Raw genomic sequence first — 20,907 nt, forward strand, 5'->3', positions numbered from 1 at the left:
GGCAGATGCTTGGAAGTTAGAGTGGTAGAAAGTGGCTTTAGCAGCAGAAACAGAGGAGGAAAATGTAGAGAGGAGGTCCGCAGGGAGGCTAGTTTTCCTCCATTTCCGCTCGGCTGCCCGGAGCCGTGAGCTCGCAATGAGTCGTCAAGCCACGGAGTAGGAGGGGAGGACCGAGCCGGTCGGGAGGATAGGGGACATAGAGAGTCAAAGGATGCAGAAAGGGAGGAGAGGAGGGTTGAGGAGGCAGAATCAGGATTTACATTGTATATGGTAAATGGACAGTTAATTGTTTAATCACAGCTGAGTGACATGGCACAGAATTGCAAACATTGTTCATTTCTTATCAACATTCAAAAACCCTGATCTAAGGAATTGTCTCTCTCACAATCTCTCTAATAGGAGTACAATCTGCTCACTCAATCAGTGTTTAAATTCCAGAGGCACCGCCCTCTACTTTGGTAGGGGGTTAAGGCAGGGTTTCCTAAATTCGGCCCTCGGCACACTAAGGAGTGCACGTTTTGGTTTTTGCCCTAACACTACATATCCGATTTAAATAATAAAGTAATCATCAAGCTTTGATCATTTGAATCAGCTGTTTAGTGTTAGGGCAAAAACCAAAACGTCACGAGGACCGAGTTTGCGAAACGCTGGATCAGGGTTAGAATGGGGCTCCCGAGTGGTGGCACTGCATCTCAGTGCTAGAGGCGTCACTACACACCTTGGTTCGATTCCTGCCGGGATAGGGAGTCCCATAGGACGGGGCACAATTGGCCCAGTGTGGGCCGTCATTGTAAATAACAATTTGTTCTTAACTGACTTGCCTCGTTTAATAAAAAATAAAAGGGTAGGGACGTCCCAAGGATCCCGAATAGCGCAACTATTTATTTATCACGGCCTGAGGGCGGATACCCTTTGCGCATCATCATCAAGCATGCGCGCAAGCTGACAGTAGAGACAACATGGCGTAACGAAGGAAGCAAGAGTACAAAGAAAAAAAGCGGAGGGAGACACAATAGAAAAAAGTTTAGTTCGAGTCTTGAAGACTGTAACATTTCAAAGTATAGGGATGGACCCCCGTCTAAAGTTAGATTCGAGGTTTTGATAGTGAATTTTCACCCTGGAATACACTATAAACTACTTGGTGCAAATAGGAGCGAATGTTGATAACGTTACAGGTAAGATTATTTACCTTCGCTAAATGTTAGCTCGCGAGCTAGCTAACGTTAGCTTTTTAGCGAGCAATCTGCTACATGTTAGCTACAAAGCAGCCTGTTTTGACTGGAAGAAAACTACACATTTATTTGACAATGCAAGTACCTCCGGTAGACCTTTTCTACTGAGTAGGACACGAACTCATGTCAACTATTTTGAGCATGGCTATGGAAATGAGCTGGCATGAACTTAATTTAGCTTGCGTGCTAGTTTCTGATAGGTAGCCTACCATTATCCCGGGTTGCTGCTAGCTATCGGAAATGTAATAAAGAGGACGACAATTTTTGGTAAGCTGCCAGGACTTTGAAGATATGTTGTTAGCTAGTTTCTTACACATACAAAATTATGGACGTCAAAGTTGTTTTAAAATAACCGTGCAGCGTCCCGTGCAGTAAAGTAATTGAACGTTTCATGTATCACGAGCTTGTTACAAAGTTTAGTAATTTACGAAGAACTTGCTAACTAAAATATTACAATCGCCACAGCAACTTTACGTTCCATCAAGTTTGGCTTCGAGTAGGTTGTATTGCATTGCTTAAACAAACCCTTTGTGTGACATATTAGCCACGTACACTGTTATTGATCAGGCTCTAGGATGTTGTCGACCCGGGATATCAGATATCTATGGCAAGTGTGTAAAAACAGCTGGATGGACAGCTTTGTCTTGACATCGTGAAAATTACTGTAACTACAATGGTAGGGTGATAAAGTATGTTATACACAGGATGGAATAATGCAGAGATGTAATAGAGGAAGTATTTGTATGTTTCATTAGGCAGCTGAACATTGGGGTTGTAAACAACTGTACATTATGGGCTACTCTACAGCAATATTACAAGATACTGTTGTTTTTCTGCTCAGTTGCCTCATCCACTGTTGTCTCCAACATCATGCACTTGCTTGTCTAGCCTTCTGTAGCCTAGTGTTTCCCGACAGAGGTCTTTGCAAACCCCCAGCTAGCCCATTCCACATATTTGTTCAATTCTACCACCAGCACACCTGATTCATCTTGACTAGTTGCATCAGGTGTGGTGGCAATGAACATATGTGTGTGGGGGGCCCAAAGACTGAGTTGCAGCCTATGTGAGACAGCATTATATTCTAGCGGTCCCTCCAATGTTGCACTTCTTGGCAGCATCTGGTAACCTTTGTGGTTACCTCAAATACAGCCACATATTTGTTTATTTAACCGTTACAGACCAATATCCATCCTGCCCTGCCTTTCTAAAGTCTTCGAAAGCCAAGTGAACAAACAGATCACCGACCATTTAGAATCCAACCGTACCTTCTCCGCGATGCAATCCGGTTTCAGAGCTGGGCACGGGTGCACCTCAGCCACGCTCAAGGTCCTAAACGATATCATAACCGCCATCGATAAAAGACAGTACTGTGCAGCCGTCTTTATCAACCTGGCCAAGACTTTTGACTTTGTCAATCACCGTATTCTTATCGGCAGACTCAACAGCCTTGGTTTCTCTAATGACTGCCTTGCCTGGTTAACTAACTACTTCTCAGACAGAGTTCTGTGTGTCAAATCGGAGGGGCTGTTGTCCGGACCTCTGGCAGTCTCTATGGGGGTGTCACAGGGTTCAATTCTCGGCCGACTCTTTTCTCTGTATATATCAATGATGTCGCTCTTGCTGTGGGGGATTCTGTGATCCACCTCTACGCTTACGACACCATTCTGTATACTTCTGGCCCTTTTAGACACTGTGTTAATTAACAAACCTCCAGACGAGCTTCATACAACACTCCTTCCGTGGACTCCAAATGCTCTTAAATGCTAGTAAAATGAAATGCATGCTCTTCAACCGATCGCTGCCCGCACCTGCCCGCCTGACTAGCATCACTACTCTGGACCGTTCTGACTTAGAATATGTGGACAACTATAATACCTAGGTGTCTGGCTAGACTGTAAACACTCCTTCCAGACTCATATTTAGCATCTCCAATCCAAAATTAAATCTAGAATCGTCTTATTTCGCAACAAAGCCTCCTTCACTCATGCTACCAAACATACCCTCGTAAAACTGACTATCCTACCGATCCTTGACTTTGGCGATGTCACTTACAAAATAGCCTCCAACACTCGACTCAGCAAATTGGATGCTATCTATCACAGTGCCATCCGTTTTGTCACCAAAGCCCCATATACTACCCACCACTGCGACCTGTATGCTCTCGTTGGCTGGTCCGTGCTATGTATTTGTCGCCAAACCCACTGGCTCCAGGTCATCTATAAGTCTTTGCTAGGTAAAGCTCTACCTTATCTCAGCTCACTGGTCACCATAGCAGCACCCACCCACAGCACACGCTCCAGCAGGTATATTTCACTGGTCATCCCCAAATCCAACACCTCATTTGGCCGCCTTTCCTTCCAGTTCTCTGCCGAGCCAATGACTGGAACGAATTACAAAAATCACTGAAGTTGGAGACTTATATCTCCCTCACTAACTTTAAGCATCAGCTGTCAGAGCAGCTTACCGATTGCTGCAGCTGTACACAGCTCATCTGTAAATAGCCCATCCAACTAACTACCTACCTCATCCCATATTTGTTTTTCTACTCTTTTGCACACCAGTATTTCTACTTGCACATACTCATCTGCACATCTATCACTCCAGTGTTAATTGCTAAATTGTAATTACTTTGCCACTATTGGCCTATTTATTACCTTACCTTCTTACTTCATTTGCATGCACTGTATACAGATTTTTCTATTGTGTTATTGACTAAGTTTGTTTATCCCATGTGGTGTTTGTGTCGCACTGCTTTGCTTTATCTTGGCCAGGTCGCAGTTGTAAATGAGAACTTGTTCTCAACTGGCCTACCTGGTTAAATAAAGTTGAAATAAAAAAAAATAATAACAAATTCTTATTTACATTGATGGCCTAGGAACAGTGGGTTAAACTGCCTTGTTCAGGGGCAGAACGACAGATTTTTACCTTGTCAGCTCGGGGATTCAATCTAGCAACCTTTCGTTACTAGTCCAATGCTCTAACCACTAGGCTACCTGCCGCCCCGCATTCCCATCCTCTCTTGTCTCACCGTTTTTGGTGACCACAGACACCCACAAGTTATTCTGGGATAGTGTTTTTATTGAATTGCTCTTTCCATGTTGATAGAAAACTCCTGTATATTACCATGACATGTGTTTGATGTATTACATTGACCCTTGTGGAAACCCTAACAGTGTTCGCAGTGTCAAGCCATGGGCCTATTATCTTGTCAAGTGGCCCCGTTATTGAAATTACTGCTATTCCCGTTGGGTACCCCTCTATTGCGTTGACTGGGTTGGAGGACTGTCAAGTGTTTGGTCTCTCTATGATGTGTCGTTAACTTGTTGCCTTGAATTGAACTAAGTTGATAAATGTTTCCCACACGTAGGTGAATGAATGTGTGAGAATTATACTAAGGACAACACCAACAATGAGAGAGGGGACCAGGCCAGCCAACAAGACGGTGTCCCAAATGACACTTTATTCCCTACAGAGGCATTGTCTCTGGTCGAAAGTAATGCTTTATATAGGAACTAGGGTGCCATTTGGGACGAAGTCCAAGGGTCCTTTGCTGGCAACGACTGGCTTCCCCTTGCTCTTTCAGTCTTCATTTGCATGAAGAAAAAAAAACCTGCATTTAGAAATACGTTTTCATTTTCCCCTCATTCTCTGTTGCGTGGTGATACAGGGCAACCATTGAGAGGGAGAGAGATGAGTATGATTTAACACTAACAAGAAGCTCATTCAGATGTCTTTTATTTGTCAGGTTTTTAATTGAGTAGGCAAATATAGTCAACAATGGTACTGTGGCGCTGTGAATCCAAGATGGAGGAGACCATTACAGTATTGTTCAAAAGTTTGGGGTCACTTAGAAATGTCCTTGTTTTTGAAAGAAAAGCTAATACTTTGTCTTAAAGTAACATCAAATTGATCAGAAATACAGTGAATACATTGTTAATGTTGTAAATGACTATTATAGCTGTAAACGGCTGATTTGTTATTGATTAAAAAAACTACTTTTAATGGAATATCTCCATAGGCGTACAGAGGCCCTTTATCAGCAACCATCACTCCTGTGTTCCAATGGCATGTTGTTAGCTAATCCAAATGTATCACTTTAAAATGCTAATTGATCATTATAAGCCGTTTTGCAATTATGTTAGCACAGCTGAAAACTGTTATGCTGATTTTAAAGAAGCAATAAAACTGGCCTTCTTTAGACTAGTTGAGTATCTGGAGCATTTGTGGGTTTGATTACAGGCTCAAAATGGTCAGAAACAAAAGGTCTTTCTTCTGAAACTCGACAGTCTATTCTTGTTCTGAGAAATGAAGGCTATTCCTTGCCATAAATTGCCAAGAAACTGAAGATCTCGTACAATGCTGTGTACCTGTCCCTTCACAGTAGAGGTCGACCGATTTAATTGGAATGGCCGATTTAATTAGGGCCGATTTCAAGTTTTCATAACAATCGGTAATCGGTATTTTTGGCCACCGATTTGCCGAATTTTTTATTAAATGTTTTTATTTATTTTTGTATTTATTTTATAAAATTATATATTTTTTAAATTAGTTAAGAATTTTTTTTGATCATTTTTTTTGTTTTTTTTAAATTCTTATTTGTTTTTTTTAATACATTTTTTAACTAGGCAAGTCAGTTAACCTCTCTAGGGCAGGTGGCACCAAATCGTCCCACCTACGTAACAGCCAGTTGAATCCTGTGGCGCGATATTCAAATACCTTAGAAATGCTATTACTTAAATTTCTCAAACATATTACTATTTTACAGCATTTTAAAGACAAGACTCTCGTTAATCTAACCACACTGTCCGATTTCAAAAAGGCTTTACAACGAAAGCAAAACATTAGATATGTCAGCAGACTACCCAGCCAGAAATAATCAGACACCCATTTTTCAAGCTAGCATATAATGTCACAAAAACCCAGAAGACAGCTAAATGCAGCACTAACCTTTGATGATCTTCATGAGATGACACACCTAGGACATTATGTTATACAATACATGCATGTATTGTTCAATCAAGTTCATATTTATATCAAAAACCAGCTTTTTTACATTAGCATGTGACGTTCAGAACTAGCATACCCCCCCGCAAACCTCCGGTGAATTTACTAAATTACTCACGATAAACGTTCACAAAAAACATAATTATTTTAAGAATTATAGATACAGAACTCCTCTGCACTCGATATGTCCGATTTTAAAATAGCTTTTCGGTGAAAGCACATTTTACAATATTCTCAGTAGATAGCCCGGCATCACAGGGCTAGCTATTTAGACACCCACCCAGTTTAGCACTCACCAAAATCAGATTTACTATTAGAAAAGTTTGATTACCTTTGATGTTCTTTGTCAGAATGCACTCCCAGGACTTCTACTTCAATAACAAATGTAGGTTTGGTCCAAAATAATCCATAGTTATGTTCCATCAGCGATGTTTTGTTCGTGCGTTCTAGACACTATCCCAATGGTAAATAAGGGTCGTGCGCACGGCACATTTCGTGACAAAAGATTTCTAAATATTTCATTACCGTACTTCGAAGCATGTCAACCGCTGTTTAAAATCGATTTTTATGCCATTTTTCTCGTAAAAAAGCGATAATATTCCGACCGGGGATCAGCAATTAGGTAAACAGCCGAAAGAAAATACATCAGTTGGTAGAGCATGGTGTTTGCAACACCAGGGTTGTGGGTTCGTTTCCCACGGGGGGCCAGCACAGGAAAAAAAAAAAATGTATGAAATTGTATGAAATGTATGCATTCACTACTGTAAGTCGCTCTGGATAAGAGCGTCTGCTAAAATGACTAAAATGTAAATATCACGGGGTCGACTCGGGCACGCGCCTAAGCCTTTTGTCTGCTGATAGACCACTTAGCAAAAGCGCTCGTGTGTTTCAGCCAGGGCTTTGAATTACGTCATTCAGCTTTTTCCCGGGCTCTGAGGGCCCATGGAAGCCGTAGGAAGTGTCACGTAACAGCAGAGATCCTTTGTAATGGATAGAGAGAATCAACAAGGGGAAGAAATGGTCAGACAGGGTACTTCCTGAACAGAATCTTCTCATGTTTTGGCTTGCCAAATGAGTTCTGTTATACACAGACACCATTCAAACAGTTTTAGAAACTTTGGAGTGTTTTCTATCCAAAGCTAATAATTATATGCATATTCTAGTTTCTGGGCAGGGGTAATAATCAGATTAAATCGGGTACGTTTTTTATCCAGCTGTGAAAATACTGCCCCCTATCCATAACAGGTTAAATAAAGGTCAAATAAAAATAAGGGAGGGTTAACCCAATTGTGCAGGTTGTTAAATCAGTGTTTGGTTTTGGTCCTGGGTGTTTGCCCCATATTTGTTTGTCACTATTGATTCTCTGGGGGTTAGTTTTGTTGCTTTCAGGTGTGTGTGGTGCCCTCTTAACCTCCGCCCCCTGCGACCCGGTCAGTGGTGTGACCAGGCTCTCAGATTTTCTCGAGTTTTCTCATGACATTCCTGGATTACTCATTATTAATAAAGTCCGATTTTAATCATCAAATATGACTGATTGAGAGGGGGTCAAATACTTATTTCCCTCATTAAAATGCAAATCATTTTATAACATTTGACATGTGTTTTTCAGGATTTTTTTGTTGTTATTCTGTCTTTCACTGTTCAAATGAACCTACTATATTAAAACTATAGACTGATCATTTCTTTGTAAGTGGGCAAATGTACAAAATCAGCAGGGGATCAAATACTTTTCCCCTCCCACTGTATCCCATGGAGCCATGCTTTTCATTTTCATTTACATTTTCAGTCATTTAGCAGACACTCTTATCCAGAGCGACTTACAGTAGTGAATACATACATTTAATTTCATGCATTTTTTTTTTGTACTGGCCCCCCGTGGGAATCGCAAACACCATGCTCTACCAACTGAGCCACAGGGATGACCAAGGCATTGGCCCACCCGCTGGGGAGACAGGCCCAGGCAATCAGGAGTTTTTCCCCACAAAAGGGCAATATTACAGACAGAGATACTCCTCAGCAACACCCCCCCCAGATGACCCCGTAGGTGAAGAAGCCGGATGTGTTGGTCCTGGGCTGGCGTGGTTACACGTGGTCTGTGGTTGTGAGGCCGGTTGGACGTACTGCCAAATTCTCTAAAAATGAAGTTGGAGCCAGCTTGTGGTAGAGAAATTAATATTCAATTTTATGGCAACAACTCTGGTGGACATTCTTGCAGTCAGCATGCCAATTACACACTCCCTCAACTTGAGACATCTGTGGCATTGTGTTGTGTGACAAAACTGCACATTTTAAAGTGGCCTGTTATTTTCCCCAGCACAAGTAATGACCATGCTGTTTCAGCTTCTTGATATGCCACACCTGTTAGGTGGATTGATTATCTTGGCAATGGAAAAAATGCTCACTAACAGGGATGTAAACAAATGTGTGCACAACATTTTAGAGAATTAAGCTTTGTGTGTGGAAATGTCTGAGTTTTATTTCAGCTCATGAAACATGGGACCAACACTTTGCATGTTGCATTTGTAGTTTTAAAATAACAAAGTGACCCTCGAATAATTAGCCTAAACAATAAATAAAGCGTTCCATGTCAGCAATTGCATTCACAAATGCATTCGACTGTTTTTAGTCTTTGCTGTAATAAAGGCTTTAGAAAAAACAATGTTATAACACTGGTATGCTTATAATTTATTTGGTGTTTGCATTCATTGTTTACATTCTTTGATCACCAGTAGGTTCCACAACTAATCAAATTTATTACACACAATTTATTCCCCTTTCCGTCCTGAGCAACCAGTAAACATTCCCTTGTTTCGAGTTAATTTGTCACATCCTCTGCATCCATTATGCTGTTAGTGTTCTGAGTTTGTTATAACCAATTTGATGTGATTATGATAGACTATAAGTCAGGCCCCATTGGTCACGTGCATGGATTGCGATGCATACGCGTGCCACGTAAAGAGAGCAAGGGTTGAGGGAATAGGGAATGTTATTTTTTTTTCCCTAAACAAATGAGGGATTTCGATAACAGAACTTTTCAGTCAGAAATGGCTGTAATTATGTTACAGCTTCAGCAACACGGACAGCGCGATAAACACTTGATGTTCTGTGGTAGTCGCTGCAGCAGGGAGGAGAGAAGGACAACGGGTGCTAGTCACACAGGCACTTTTTAACACAGTGCAACAACTCTGAGCCCGGTCTGACACAATCAAATCAATTGCGGTCGGACTCACTCTAGTCATTTGTCTTAATTATTTAATCAAACAGTGCACTTAAAGCACCAGACAAGCTCAGTGCATATAGTTGATTTTATTGAAACACATAGGTCTATATATGGAAAAATACACACAAAAAAAATGTGTACCAATCGTTTGGTGGAAAGAAAAGGCAACTCCCGGCCGACCAAGATTTGTTTTTGTCGGGGACAGCCCTAGTTATGTAGCAATGATATCCTTTGCCTCTGTCATCTTACAACAGATATCTCGAACCAGTCAAACTATTCAACCAAACAATAAATCAATACATTGTTTAAGTTTCTTTACAGCAAATTTCTAAGTTACACATTTATTGTATAACCAGCAAAGGAGTTTTGAAGCTGAGGGTGGAGTATTTATGAAGTTTGGCAATGAGGACAAAAACTAGCATAGTTCATCTAGCCAGCTAGTTTAGCCAGGGAAAAAGAGTTTGGGCCTAGTGCGCATGTGCACCAGCTGGGCGCACGTATGCGTACTAGGCTAATTCAGGAGACTGATTGTAGTTTTTATGCCCTGATATCAGGAGCCGGAAGGGGACATTTTTGATTTAAACAATTCAGAAACAAATAAGATTACTTATATTTAAGGAGAGCAACTCGACATACAACCCTGAAATCAGATGTAATTTTCAACAGTAAAACAAAGCTTAAAATGATATTTAAGTGAACCTGAGTCCAGAAAATTGTGAATTCCCATCCGGACACGGTAGACTCCTCCTCACCACTTTATAAGAGACCTAATTGAGTCGGCTGGGAGAAGCAGCTGTGCCACAGAGCTGGAAGCCAGCCAGCATCGGTCACTGCAGAACCAGCCACGGAAACAGCAGAACAGGGCTGTTCCTGCCTGATCCTCGCTGCCAGGCGATTGGCTATACCGAGTGGTCATGTGACCGGGTGCTGGCTGGAAGTGCTTTCAGCATCGGACACAGTTGAGAAGGAGATGGGATGGACACTGTCACTGCTATCGAAATGGGGTAAGGTTTAGCTTTGTCAATTATTGAAAAGGCCCCCACTTCTCCTTTCTACAACAGACAAAAATTGAGACAGAATATTAAAAAAACGTGTCTGTTAATGGGGATTAGGGGCAGGCAGGGAGCTCCTGGGGGAATAATGGTGTGTTTGTGTGAATAGCGAGGCGTAGCCGCTAAGCCTTTTGGAGGGAGAGAGGGAGAGACTTCTGCTTAGCCTAGCTACCGATTATGCTCCAACAAAGCAGACGTGTCATTGTGACTGTGCGATGCTGTCTTTCTTTGGACGCTGTAGGGTTGCTATGGGGTCAGTCTGACGGTGTCTTTGTCTGTGTTGACGTCGTCATTGGTTAATCCCTGGTTGTATTGTGCTGTGAAGGGCTGGGTTAGTTGGGTTGTGTGTGTGTGTGAGAGAGCTCACACCACTGTCTGCCTACTTTTTCTTTGTGGTGTCAAGGGAAGGGCATTTGTCGCTCAGCAGCTGACTGCTGGGGTTTTTCTGGTTTAGCTATCTGCTGAGGGGGGGTCTCCATCCTTAGTGTCGCTCTCTCTCTCTCACACACACACCCTTTCACAGATTCACAAAAAGCCTCATCCATCCAGTGCAGTGCTACGTTCACTGCCAGTGTCAGACGAAAGGTAAATGTGAGCGCCTGCCTGGTTGTTTTATCGTGTCAAGATGGAATCCTCATTTGGAGAGAGGAAGATGTTAATTTAGAGAGAATTGGACACGAGGATTTGTCATTTTCAAAATACATTTTAATGCACCAGGAAGCATCAACCTGCAAAATGGATACCCAAAATTAGCCAATTTAAGGGGAGGATGTATTTTGAGAACATTGATGCAATATTCATGAGGTAGAAGAGGATGCAGTCCTCTTCTTTCTCAGCCCCTGCTCTGTTCTGTTCTTTCATTTGTTCATTCCCCCTTCGTGTTTCTTCTCTCTCGCGCCCCCTTCAAACCCTTTTGTAGGCACAATTTGACAGGTTTAGCCTATATGGTGCCAGTAGTGGTTTGCTTTGTTCAATGTTCTGTTGCTTTGTTTTCTCTATCTAGAGATATTACTGACTGATTTTTAGTGGGCTGAGTTCTGTGGGTGTATAGCTACATGATGCAGAGGGAGAGGACATGGTAAGATTCTAGATTATTATTATTTTTTACCTGCAAGCTTTGTGTGTATTGTACAGTTACAGCCTACACATTGTAACAGTTTAATTTATTTGTACAAAAAATGTTTTTGGTTTTCATCCATGAACTAGCCTAGGTTTACTGCACGCTAGTGAATGACTGAGGAAGAGTGATCAGTGTTGTCTACTAGCCTAATTAAAATAACAGCGCATTAGTCTAATATCTGGAGGAAATTAATTTAGTGAAATATAGGTTAAAACTGTAAAGTAAGGGGCAGGAGAAGTAGCCTAATATGGAAATGGTGTGGCGATGACAGGGAGCTCAAGCAGATGGGTCTAACTGATAATACGATTATAAACTGATGTGGATGTTGACGTAATTGATAATGCAATTATGAAACTGATATAGGCCTACGGGCTTGTGTAATTTTTAATACAATTTGTGTAACTGTAGCCTACCTTCCTGCTAGATATCTATAACAGCCATATTCACTATAATACTATAGAATTTATGTTGATATTGCACAGTACAATGATCATTGTAGCATTGCAACCTCATTCTGTATCCCATCGCTCATCATAGTCAGCAGTTGTAGACGCTGGCTGTTAAATGATGGTGATGATAAGCTCTCTGTTTTATGGCGTAGGCTAGAATTGAATCTCCAAAATGGCTGCCAATTGAACTACTTCAGTCTGCATCTGCCAACAGGGGCTTGTCTTTTGGCTCACCTTCTGCAGTTCTCCACTGTATTGGAAATGCATGAAGTGGCAGTGTATCCATAAAATGACTTTTTTTTTTTTAATACACATCCCGATCCAATTTTGGAAATGTTGTTTTGGTTACCTCTTTGCATCAATGGATATAGAACCCTGATATATTATGTGTTCATTAGCCAGTGCATTGACAGAACTCACAGGGTGGTTCTGGAATGCTGCTGAGTGTTCTTCTCTACCCGTCCTGTGTATAGGATCCAGCCTAGTGAGGGCAGTATTGACATTTTGGGACAGACTCACTGCCCAGTCAACCTAGCCTAATTGACTCATTGAATTCGATTGGCGCTTCATTTAATCTTTGGCAAACAAATGTTACTCTAGTCTAGGGAACCAGGACATTGTGTCAAACAAACCAATATCATGGTTCTGAATTACTAATATTGCACTGTGAAGTTGATTGATTAGTCAATGTCGACCAGGGGATAATATAAGCCACTGTTAAAGATATACTTCTCCTTAATGCAACCGCTGTGTCAGATTTCAAAAAAGCTTTACAGCGAAAGGACACCATGCAATAATCTGAGTACAGCGCTTAGCCACCAAAACAAGCCATACAGATACCCGCCATGTTGTGGAGTCAACAGAAGTCAGAAATAGCATTATAAATATTCACTTACCTTTGATCGTCATCGGAATGCACTCCCAGGCATCCCAGTTCCACAATAAATGTTTGTTTTGTTCGATAAAGTTCATCTTTATGTCAAAATACCTCCTTTTTGTTTGCGCGTTCAGTACACTAATCCAAATGCACAAGGCGCGGGCACTAAGTCCAGACAAAGTAAAAAAAGTTCAATTTCAGTTTGTAGAAACAACATGTCAAACGATGTATAGCATCAATCTTTAGGATGTTTTTATCATAAATCTTCAATAATATTCCAACCGGACAATTCCTTTGTCTTTAGAAAGGAGCTCATGCTCGCGCGCGTGGCTAAACTAAAGGCTTTCAGCCTGACCACTGGTTCAAACAGCTCTTATTCGTTCCCCTTTTACAATAGAAGCCTGAAACAACGTTCTAAAGACTGTTGACATCTAGTGGAAGCCTTAGGAAGTGCAATCTGACCAGATTTACACTGTATATTAGATAGGCAATCACTTGAAAAACTACAAACCTCAGATTTCCCACTTCCTGGTTGGATTTTTCTCATGTTTTCGCCTGCCATATGAGTTCTGTTATACTCAGACATCATTCAAACAGTTTTAGAAACTTCAGAGTGTTTTCTATCCAAATCTGCTAATAATATGCATATCTTAGCTTCTGGGCCTGAGTAGCAGGCAGTTTACTCTGGGCACGCTTTTCATCCGAATGTGAAAATACTGCACCCCAATACTGCACCCCAGCCCAAAGAGGTTAAGTTTAGTTAGTTGGGTCTGTATGCTCATGCCGGAGTCTGCTCTAGTGGTAGCACTGCTAAAGAGTTCCAAAGAGTAAGCCTTCATGCCAAGGCCTTTGCTGATATTTAACATGTCACTCACTGATCATTTGGTAACCAAAGAGTGATACATTTTCCACTTCAGTGATCCAGTTACTACTCACCCCGCTTGCTTGCCTCCTACCCTCTCCATGATGGATGATCTAAAAATACAAACTTTTCCTCAGCAAGACGAACGAGTGTCCCTCCTGTCATGTAGAGTTGTCTTCACAGGGCTGTAGGGGGCTCTGTGGTGCATGAGTAATGGTGTTCCTTTAGCTGGCCGACTACATCTTCTGTCTTCTAGATCCTCTCTTCTCAGGTTAACATATTAGTAAACCACGGCCTGCCCTAATCATAGTAGATGCAATGCACAGTCCCTGTGGTATGGTCCTTGCAAACATTGTTTGTTGCAGTAGATAGCAGAGATATTTAGTTGCATTAACAAGGAGTATAGTGTAAACCGTGCCCATTTTGGCCTAGGCTTAAATTGTACAGATGTGGTCAGTGAACATGTGTGATATGGATTATCAGTGTTGTAGGATGTGGTTAATATTAAAAATATAAGGTTCTAATCTATTGGATTTTGTGGTGTTTAGACAATGCCATGTGCATTGAGATTTCAGTGGATGGATATCAGTGGTAGTTGGCCATGAACCATTTGACAGGTGGTATGGCAAGAGATGGTATGGCACCGTTGTGCTGTGGCTGTAGCTTCACAGTGGTGGACTGGGCTTCTATGTCAGCTGGAGACTTGGAAAAATTGGACCTTGCATTTAATCCTCTTTTTTTTTTTGTCATTTTGTTCTTGTATCTAAACAAAATGAATGTTTCTCTATTTTTTTATAAAATATAGGTTAATAACTACGCTATTATTGAACTGTTATCGTAATTACGATGATCCACTTCTTCCAACAACCGTTTGTCTGATCAAAGTCCTTGTTAAAAAAATTCAATGCAGTAAAGCTAGTCCAACCACTGACACGGCTTGTAAAATCTGCCCAGGCGTGAATTATTCACAAGCCTAATGTTTTTAAAACCTGTGTGTGAATTGCTCTTTACCCAAAGCCATGTAAGGCATTTACAACTCTTATTCTCCAGATCTTATTCTCAACTGTTTTTCATAAAATCTTGTGTGCTGCTTTTTGTTTTAATGTGACTTGCTTTGGCCCTGGAGCAACTGGCCTCATCTTAAGTCCTGCCTCTGATTTGAAAAGGTTTTCATTCTTATAACCATTGCTGAACTGTAATTTGCCAATGTAATGGTAGAGGAAATGAAGCTATGAATGTATCAAGTATTTTTAAAGCCCATTTTCTATGAAGAGCTGGATATTAATTGACATGTGTTATGTACACTGTCACCACTGACCATAATGTAGCCTAGCTTAATTATATCCATCAATCAAATGTAGGCTTCCAGATTAATTGTGATTGAGGTGGTCTGTCTGTTTTTATGGGCAATTTTCCAGTGCAAGTAGGAGTTGATTCAACCTTATTAACTATTGTTATTGTGTCCTTGTCCTTAGGTCAAGAGGTAGTCCAAGATGGCTGCAGAGTCTTATGATCAGCTGCTGAAGCAAGTGGAGGCACTGAAGATGGAGAACTCCAACCTTCGACAAGAGCTTGAGGACAACTCCAACCACTTGACCAAACTGGAGACGGAAGCCTCCAATATGAAGGTAATCAGACCTCTTCTATGGTACACTAAGAACCCTGGGTCGAAGGTCGTGTTAATTATGGCACATGTAGCAAAACATTTTACTACGTAAAATGTAAACTGACTTTTCTTATTGGAGAAGTACAGACAAAGCGTTTCTGTTTCATGTCTACTGAACACAAGTCAGCGTTTCCTCTTCACTCAAATGCTTGTACCAACTCAGTGGCCTTAGTGTCCACCCTGAGATTGGAAGGGTGTGATTTCAATCCCTGGCTGAGTCATACCAAAGACTGTAAAAATGGGCACTCTGCATTAAGGAGATAGATCTGGGGTAAGGCGTCCTGTCCATGGGGTGTACTTGTAAATCAAGCTGCCTCACGCTACAGTCGTTGCTGTGTTTGTCTGTTATTGCTTCACTCAGTAGGCTATATCAAGCACAACAGTTGGATATTTCCCTAGGCAAGATCTTAGATCATAGTCTGTCTTCCAGCTTTGAACAACCAATATGCCTGAAGTAAGGTGTTAGGGTTGAGTGTTCCGCTGAAGTTTAGGAAGTAATTTGGACTCTCTAATCCGCCCCCTCAATATAGGCCTAGCTACCGAGGAAGACACCATGATGTAGCATGGATAGAAAATGTTAGCTAGTATCCAAGACAAAAATAAATATATCCTCCTCATCCTGTCGACATTCTCACAAAACCCCTTCACAGGCCTCTCGCTCTCCTGACACATCCCTCTGTATTGTCACTCGAATTAGCCCCTCAGCTTCAACCTCCCTATCTGCAGCCCAGAGTCGGTCTGTCTCTGAAAACGTTATTATCTGTCATCCTCGTTTCCTCAATTCCTCTCAAAGCTTATTGGAAAATTGGGGGTTGAGGGAGGCCCCTTGGATCCTCTCCTCCAATGCATTTTCATAGGAATTGAGGAAACAAGGACTGAGGAAGGAGAGACTTGGCGGTTAGTAACAGTTTCAGACACGGTCTTGGACTCTGTTCATGAGAAGAGCTGCCATCCTGGGCTAGGCTGCTGAATGTGTATGTGTATCACTCACTCACTCACTCACTCACTCACTCACTCACTCACTCACTCACTCACATTCAACCCCAGAGTGAGTGAGTATCAGCCTGCTAGGTGCCGTTGCTTTAATTGGATGATGTGACCTGGCAGGCTGAGGCTTCAGGAGGTGATTTAAACTCCTAGGGCTTTTCTGTTCTCACAGGAACATTTGGGTTCCCAACTATCTCTGTCAATGTCTTCTACCCCACAATGCACCCTTGGGTAGTGAGTGGTGCCACCTCACATTAGGGAGCACTACTTTCTTAAATGTACGAGTGGCAGTGAATGTAGTGGACTACTCATTAGCCCAGGAACTAAGGACAAGAGACTGCAAGTCCTTCCCTCAATCACAAATCAACCCCGACCCTACCCTTTGTGTAGATCTGACAGGATGAGGCTGGTAGCTCCATCTAGATGTCAATAGATAGACCAGGTGGAATTGTTGCCGTACTGCTTACACCTATCCAATGTAATCCTGTCTGATCTATTAAAATGCCTAGGGCATATGGGCTAGGGGTTGATACACTCTGATCTATTAAAATGCCTAGTTGTTTTTGAGGAGTGTTTCCTGGTAATGAGGGATTGAGTGTCACCGTGGCAGGACTCACAGCGTGTTGGGACTGGGTGAGGTATATGTTTGGTGCAGGCTTAGTCAGTATTAGTTATTAGTCATTTCTGGGGAGAGTCTTAATGTGAGTAACACTGACACATACTTTGTGAGACTGTGTTCACTTTCCAGTAGCATTGGAGCTGGTTGAGGCTTCTCACTTTTGGGCATTTTAAATGAGGGGGGGTCTGCTCTGCCCTTGTCTGAGGAGAGTACTACTCTGTGAGTAGCCTAACACTGATTATGCATCCTTTATCTCAGTAGGTTTGGAGCTGGGTTTGAGGTTTGCCTCAGTCTCACTTTTGGGTGCGTGAGGCAGGGGGGTGGGGTCTGCCGGCTCTACCCTTAGACTGGCACATTCAGCACTGCTGCTAAGCTATCTATTAGCAATGCACCCCATCAGCTCTGCTCTGCATCCGCTCTGGCTCAAATGGAAAACCTGCCAACTCAGTCAGTTTAGTAAGCCTAGAGCTAGGCTACCTGCTACTCTGCAGTCTGATATTTCATGCTGGAGGGAGATGGCTGTTGCACACGCCTTTGTGCTGCTGCAGATACAGAACCAGCCTGGGTTTGGCTTAGAGATTTCTCTGGCACTAGCTTAACTCTTTAAGGAGAGAGAATGATTTTAAAATAAATTAAAGTATATTTTCTGCCTTTGGTGCAACGACGCCATCCATTGTGTTGACCTGTATTGTTGAGAAATCCGTTCCTGGACTGTGAACTATAGTGTTGGAGTTTAGGTTCCTGCATCCTGCAATGCTTACTAAATAGAGTTTAGCTTAATGCTTATCGTAAGTGGGCTGTTTTGTTGGTTAATGGTAGCCTAAGTAGTAGAAACTCTAAAGTACTGTAATGTTTCTATGTAGTCTAAATAGGGGGAAGGGTTATCATTTGCAACCAAGTGAGAATTATTAGGCCTATCTTGTAGAAATATGGCCTGTTAGTATTCCTTACTGGGGAGAACCCCTGTTGAGATCATAAAAGATGAATCATAAATAATTTGATTATTCAGGGGGTGAATAATGATATTGTTTATGACTAATGGATGAGATTTAAAGACAGTCCGCCTTTTCCCTTTGTGCTAATCAGTCTCATATTCATCAGAAACCATATCTCCCTCTGGCACGTTTAGATTGATGTAGGCTGCTCGCTCACACACACACACACACACACACACACACACTGCTCGCTCTGAGACGCTCCCTTCCCTCTGCACGTCAGGGAAAGCTGTCTTTTTTTTTAGCGTCTCTCTCCCTTCCTCTCCCTTCCTCTCATTGTATCTGATGAATGCGCCTCTCTCAGTTCCGACATCTAGACATTTCCTCTCTCCTCGGGGCTCAGGGTCTGCGTCCCAAATGGCACAATGTTTCCCTTTTATAGTGCACTACTTTTGACCAGGGCCCATTGGGTGCACTATATAGGGAATGGGGTGCCATTTGGGACGCATACAGGCTGTCACAGGCTCACAGCTGCAGGGAGACCAGAGGAGAGCATGAACAACAGCCTCTCCATCAATGAGCACTGAGCAGGCATCCTCTCTCCTACACACCAAGCCAATTACACACAGCACAACAAGAGCTCCAGTTCAGTTCAATAATTATGTTTACGAGCACGCGCTCTCACACAGGCACAAAGACACATCAAATTGTACTTGCATCTTATATAACCCAGTTTTAACATAAACCCTAGAGCTTTAGATGAGCACTAAACCTCTGTAAATCCTCAGTCATTCCATCCTGTATGTGGAAAGGGATGCTATAAAGTGACATTTTGCATTTGATATCTCAAGATTCTGGCAGAAAGTTTCTTCATAAGAAGTTACTAGTGAAATTGAAATTGCCTTTTGTGGGATCAATACTAGTGACTCATTCCACAACATAATAGTGTAATACTGACACTGGGAGTGTTGAAACAGACTTAGTTCTCAGAACAGACAGGTTATGATTTAAGCGTTCTACTTAACGCATATCTTGGAACCTTATTTTATTGTGAAAAGTTCAGACCTGGCTATTTACATAACTGTAAAATATTTGGGGCCCTGAATCGCCTAAGTTTTTTTTTTTTAGGAATCCACTTGGTTTAGCATAAGTTTTTAATGGAAATTAAGGGTTTCCAATCAATGAATAGCTTTTAAACAGAGCATGCCTTTTTCTATTTTGAGAAGTCTTATTTCTGGTGTAGTATCATCCTAAAACTACCCAACAGGAATCTGTGGCGGTCTGGGTCTCTCGTTAAGTACAGCCTAGTTAGTAAGGTTGCTTCACACATTAGTGTCCTAATTTAAACCCTCCCGGGCCTGCTTCCCTTGACATCAATGCTTGTTTTTTCCTTATTACACACCACATACCATAACAACAAAAAAATATTGCATTCTCAAGGACAGTCTACCCTTTTCCAGTCAGAGTGCCGTACAAAAGCCGGACATAGCATGCACCCCCCCAAACCGGGCTCACAGGCCAACCAACAACTAAACTCCAGGGCCTCATGGGAGCCCAGCTCAGATGAAACCAGAGCCTGATGAGAATGAGAGACCCCGGCATGCTGGGTGGGTTTTGGCTCTGCAGATGGGTACTTTTACAGCATTGATTTGAGTTACTAGGAGTATTGGATGACCATTTTAAAGCCTGTCTGTAGTGTGTGTGTGTGAAGGGTATGCAGGACACTCAAACACTGCAGGGATGCACTGCTATTCTAGCCGGTCTCTCTGTTGGATTTATTTATTGGGGAAGAGTGCGTCCATTTTCCCATCTCGGATTGAGCAAACAGATCCAGAATTCTGAGACTTGGACAGCAGTTGACTAAAAATATAATTTAACGAGAGTTGACAACTTGACTTGGTATGGATGTGGCAGCTTCAAGGTTTACTTTCCTTTTTTATTTGGTTATCCAACTAATTGAAGTAAGTTCAGACTTGATTTCTATTATTTTGTACTTTCCTATGGTAGTGGCTTGCCTGTCCTCAATTTACTTTACTCTCAATGACCCCATGGTTATTTGTTTTTATAGGTATTTTTATAGGCCAGATCAATCTATATGGATTCTCCTCTTGGTCTTGAATTTACGGTCAGCTAGTAGTCTACGTTATAAATGAGCTGTATTCTATTCACGTTAGCAACAACATGTCCGTCACCCCTGATGGTTGAATAGAGGAGTGGTTCTGCTAGGAACTGCTGTGAATAGAATGAGGGGCTCTTTATCATATGATCCCAGCCTGATAATGCAGCCGTTGTGTGGTGTGTCTAGACGTCACACATGCTTTACAGAGCGAGGGAGAGAGAGAGTGCATCACACAGGGCTGTGTGTGTTTTTGTTTCCTGCCATCCTGCCCTCCCGTCTGACCCCCTTTCAGCCTGCTCATCGATGCATGGGCCAGGGTCAGAGGTCACAGGGTAGAGGTTGGCGGACACTGTGACCGTCCGGGTCATGCGTTGGTTACGTTGTGAGTAACCCTTCAATCTGAGGGGAAGCAGCTGTATGGACGTAGCCTCTTGATGGCCCCTGGTCTCTGACTGACTGAGACGGGACAGGCAGGGTGGAAGGAAAACCCTGTTCTGTTTTCTGAGCGGGAGCCGTGTTGTCGCCGGATATTGTGTCGTCGGACATCGCTCTGATGCTTCGCTCTCCTCTTGGACTCACTGGAGGACAGGAGACTACTCTTTCTATTCCACTTGAAAAATAACATAATCTAACGAACTGTTCAACCTGGAAATACTTTTAACTAACTTTTGATTTAATGACCCGCAGTACAAATTTGCAGTTAATATAAAGTCCAGATTGGTTGAAGGATTCTGCCTGCTGTGGAGACTACAGCTGTAGTACTGT

General features: G+C 42.2%; 1 protein-coding gene across 5 annotated transcripts in view; it reads left to right on the forward strand.

Annotated features, from left to right (window-relative positions):
• The first annotated feature begins 925 nt into the window (after positions 1-925).
• The window catches only part of LOC115149367 (adenomatous polyposis coli protein), a 49,781-nt gene continuing 29,799 nt past the window's right edge, over positions 926-20,907 (forward strand). The window contains exons 1-3 of one of the 5 annotated variants that reach the window (XM_029692178.1): positions 10,443-10,460; positions 11,512-11,586; positions 15,292-15,444. In XM_029692178.1, the coding sequence (XP_029548038.1) occupies positions 15,310-15,444 (135 nt within the window). In that variant the 5' untranslated portion in view covers positions 10,443-10,460; positions 11,512-11,586; positions 15,292-15,309. Of the gene's footprint in view, positions 1,176-10,391; positions 10,461-10,987; positions 11,094-11,365; positions 11,587-15,291; positions 15,445-20,907 lie in introns of those variants that run through there. The other 4 variants (XM_029692177.1, XM_029692175.1, XM_029692180.1 and 1 more) reach the window with 4 other exon arrangements.

Source organism: Salmo trutta, chromosome 15 (genome assembly GCF_901001165.1).
Source record: "Salmo trutta chromosome 15, fSalTru1.1, whole genome shotgun sequence".
NCBI classification, from domain to species: Eukaryota; Metazoa; Chordata; class Actinopteri; order Salmoniformes; family Salmonidae; genus Salmo; species Salmo trutta.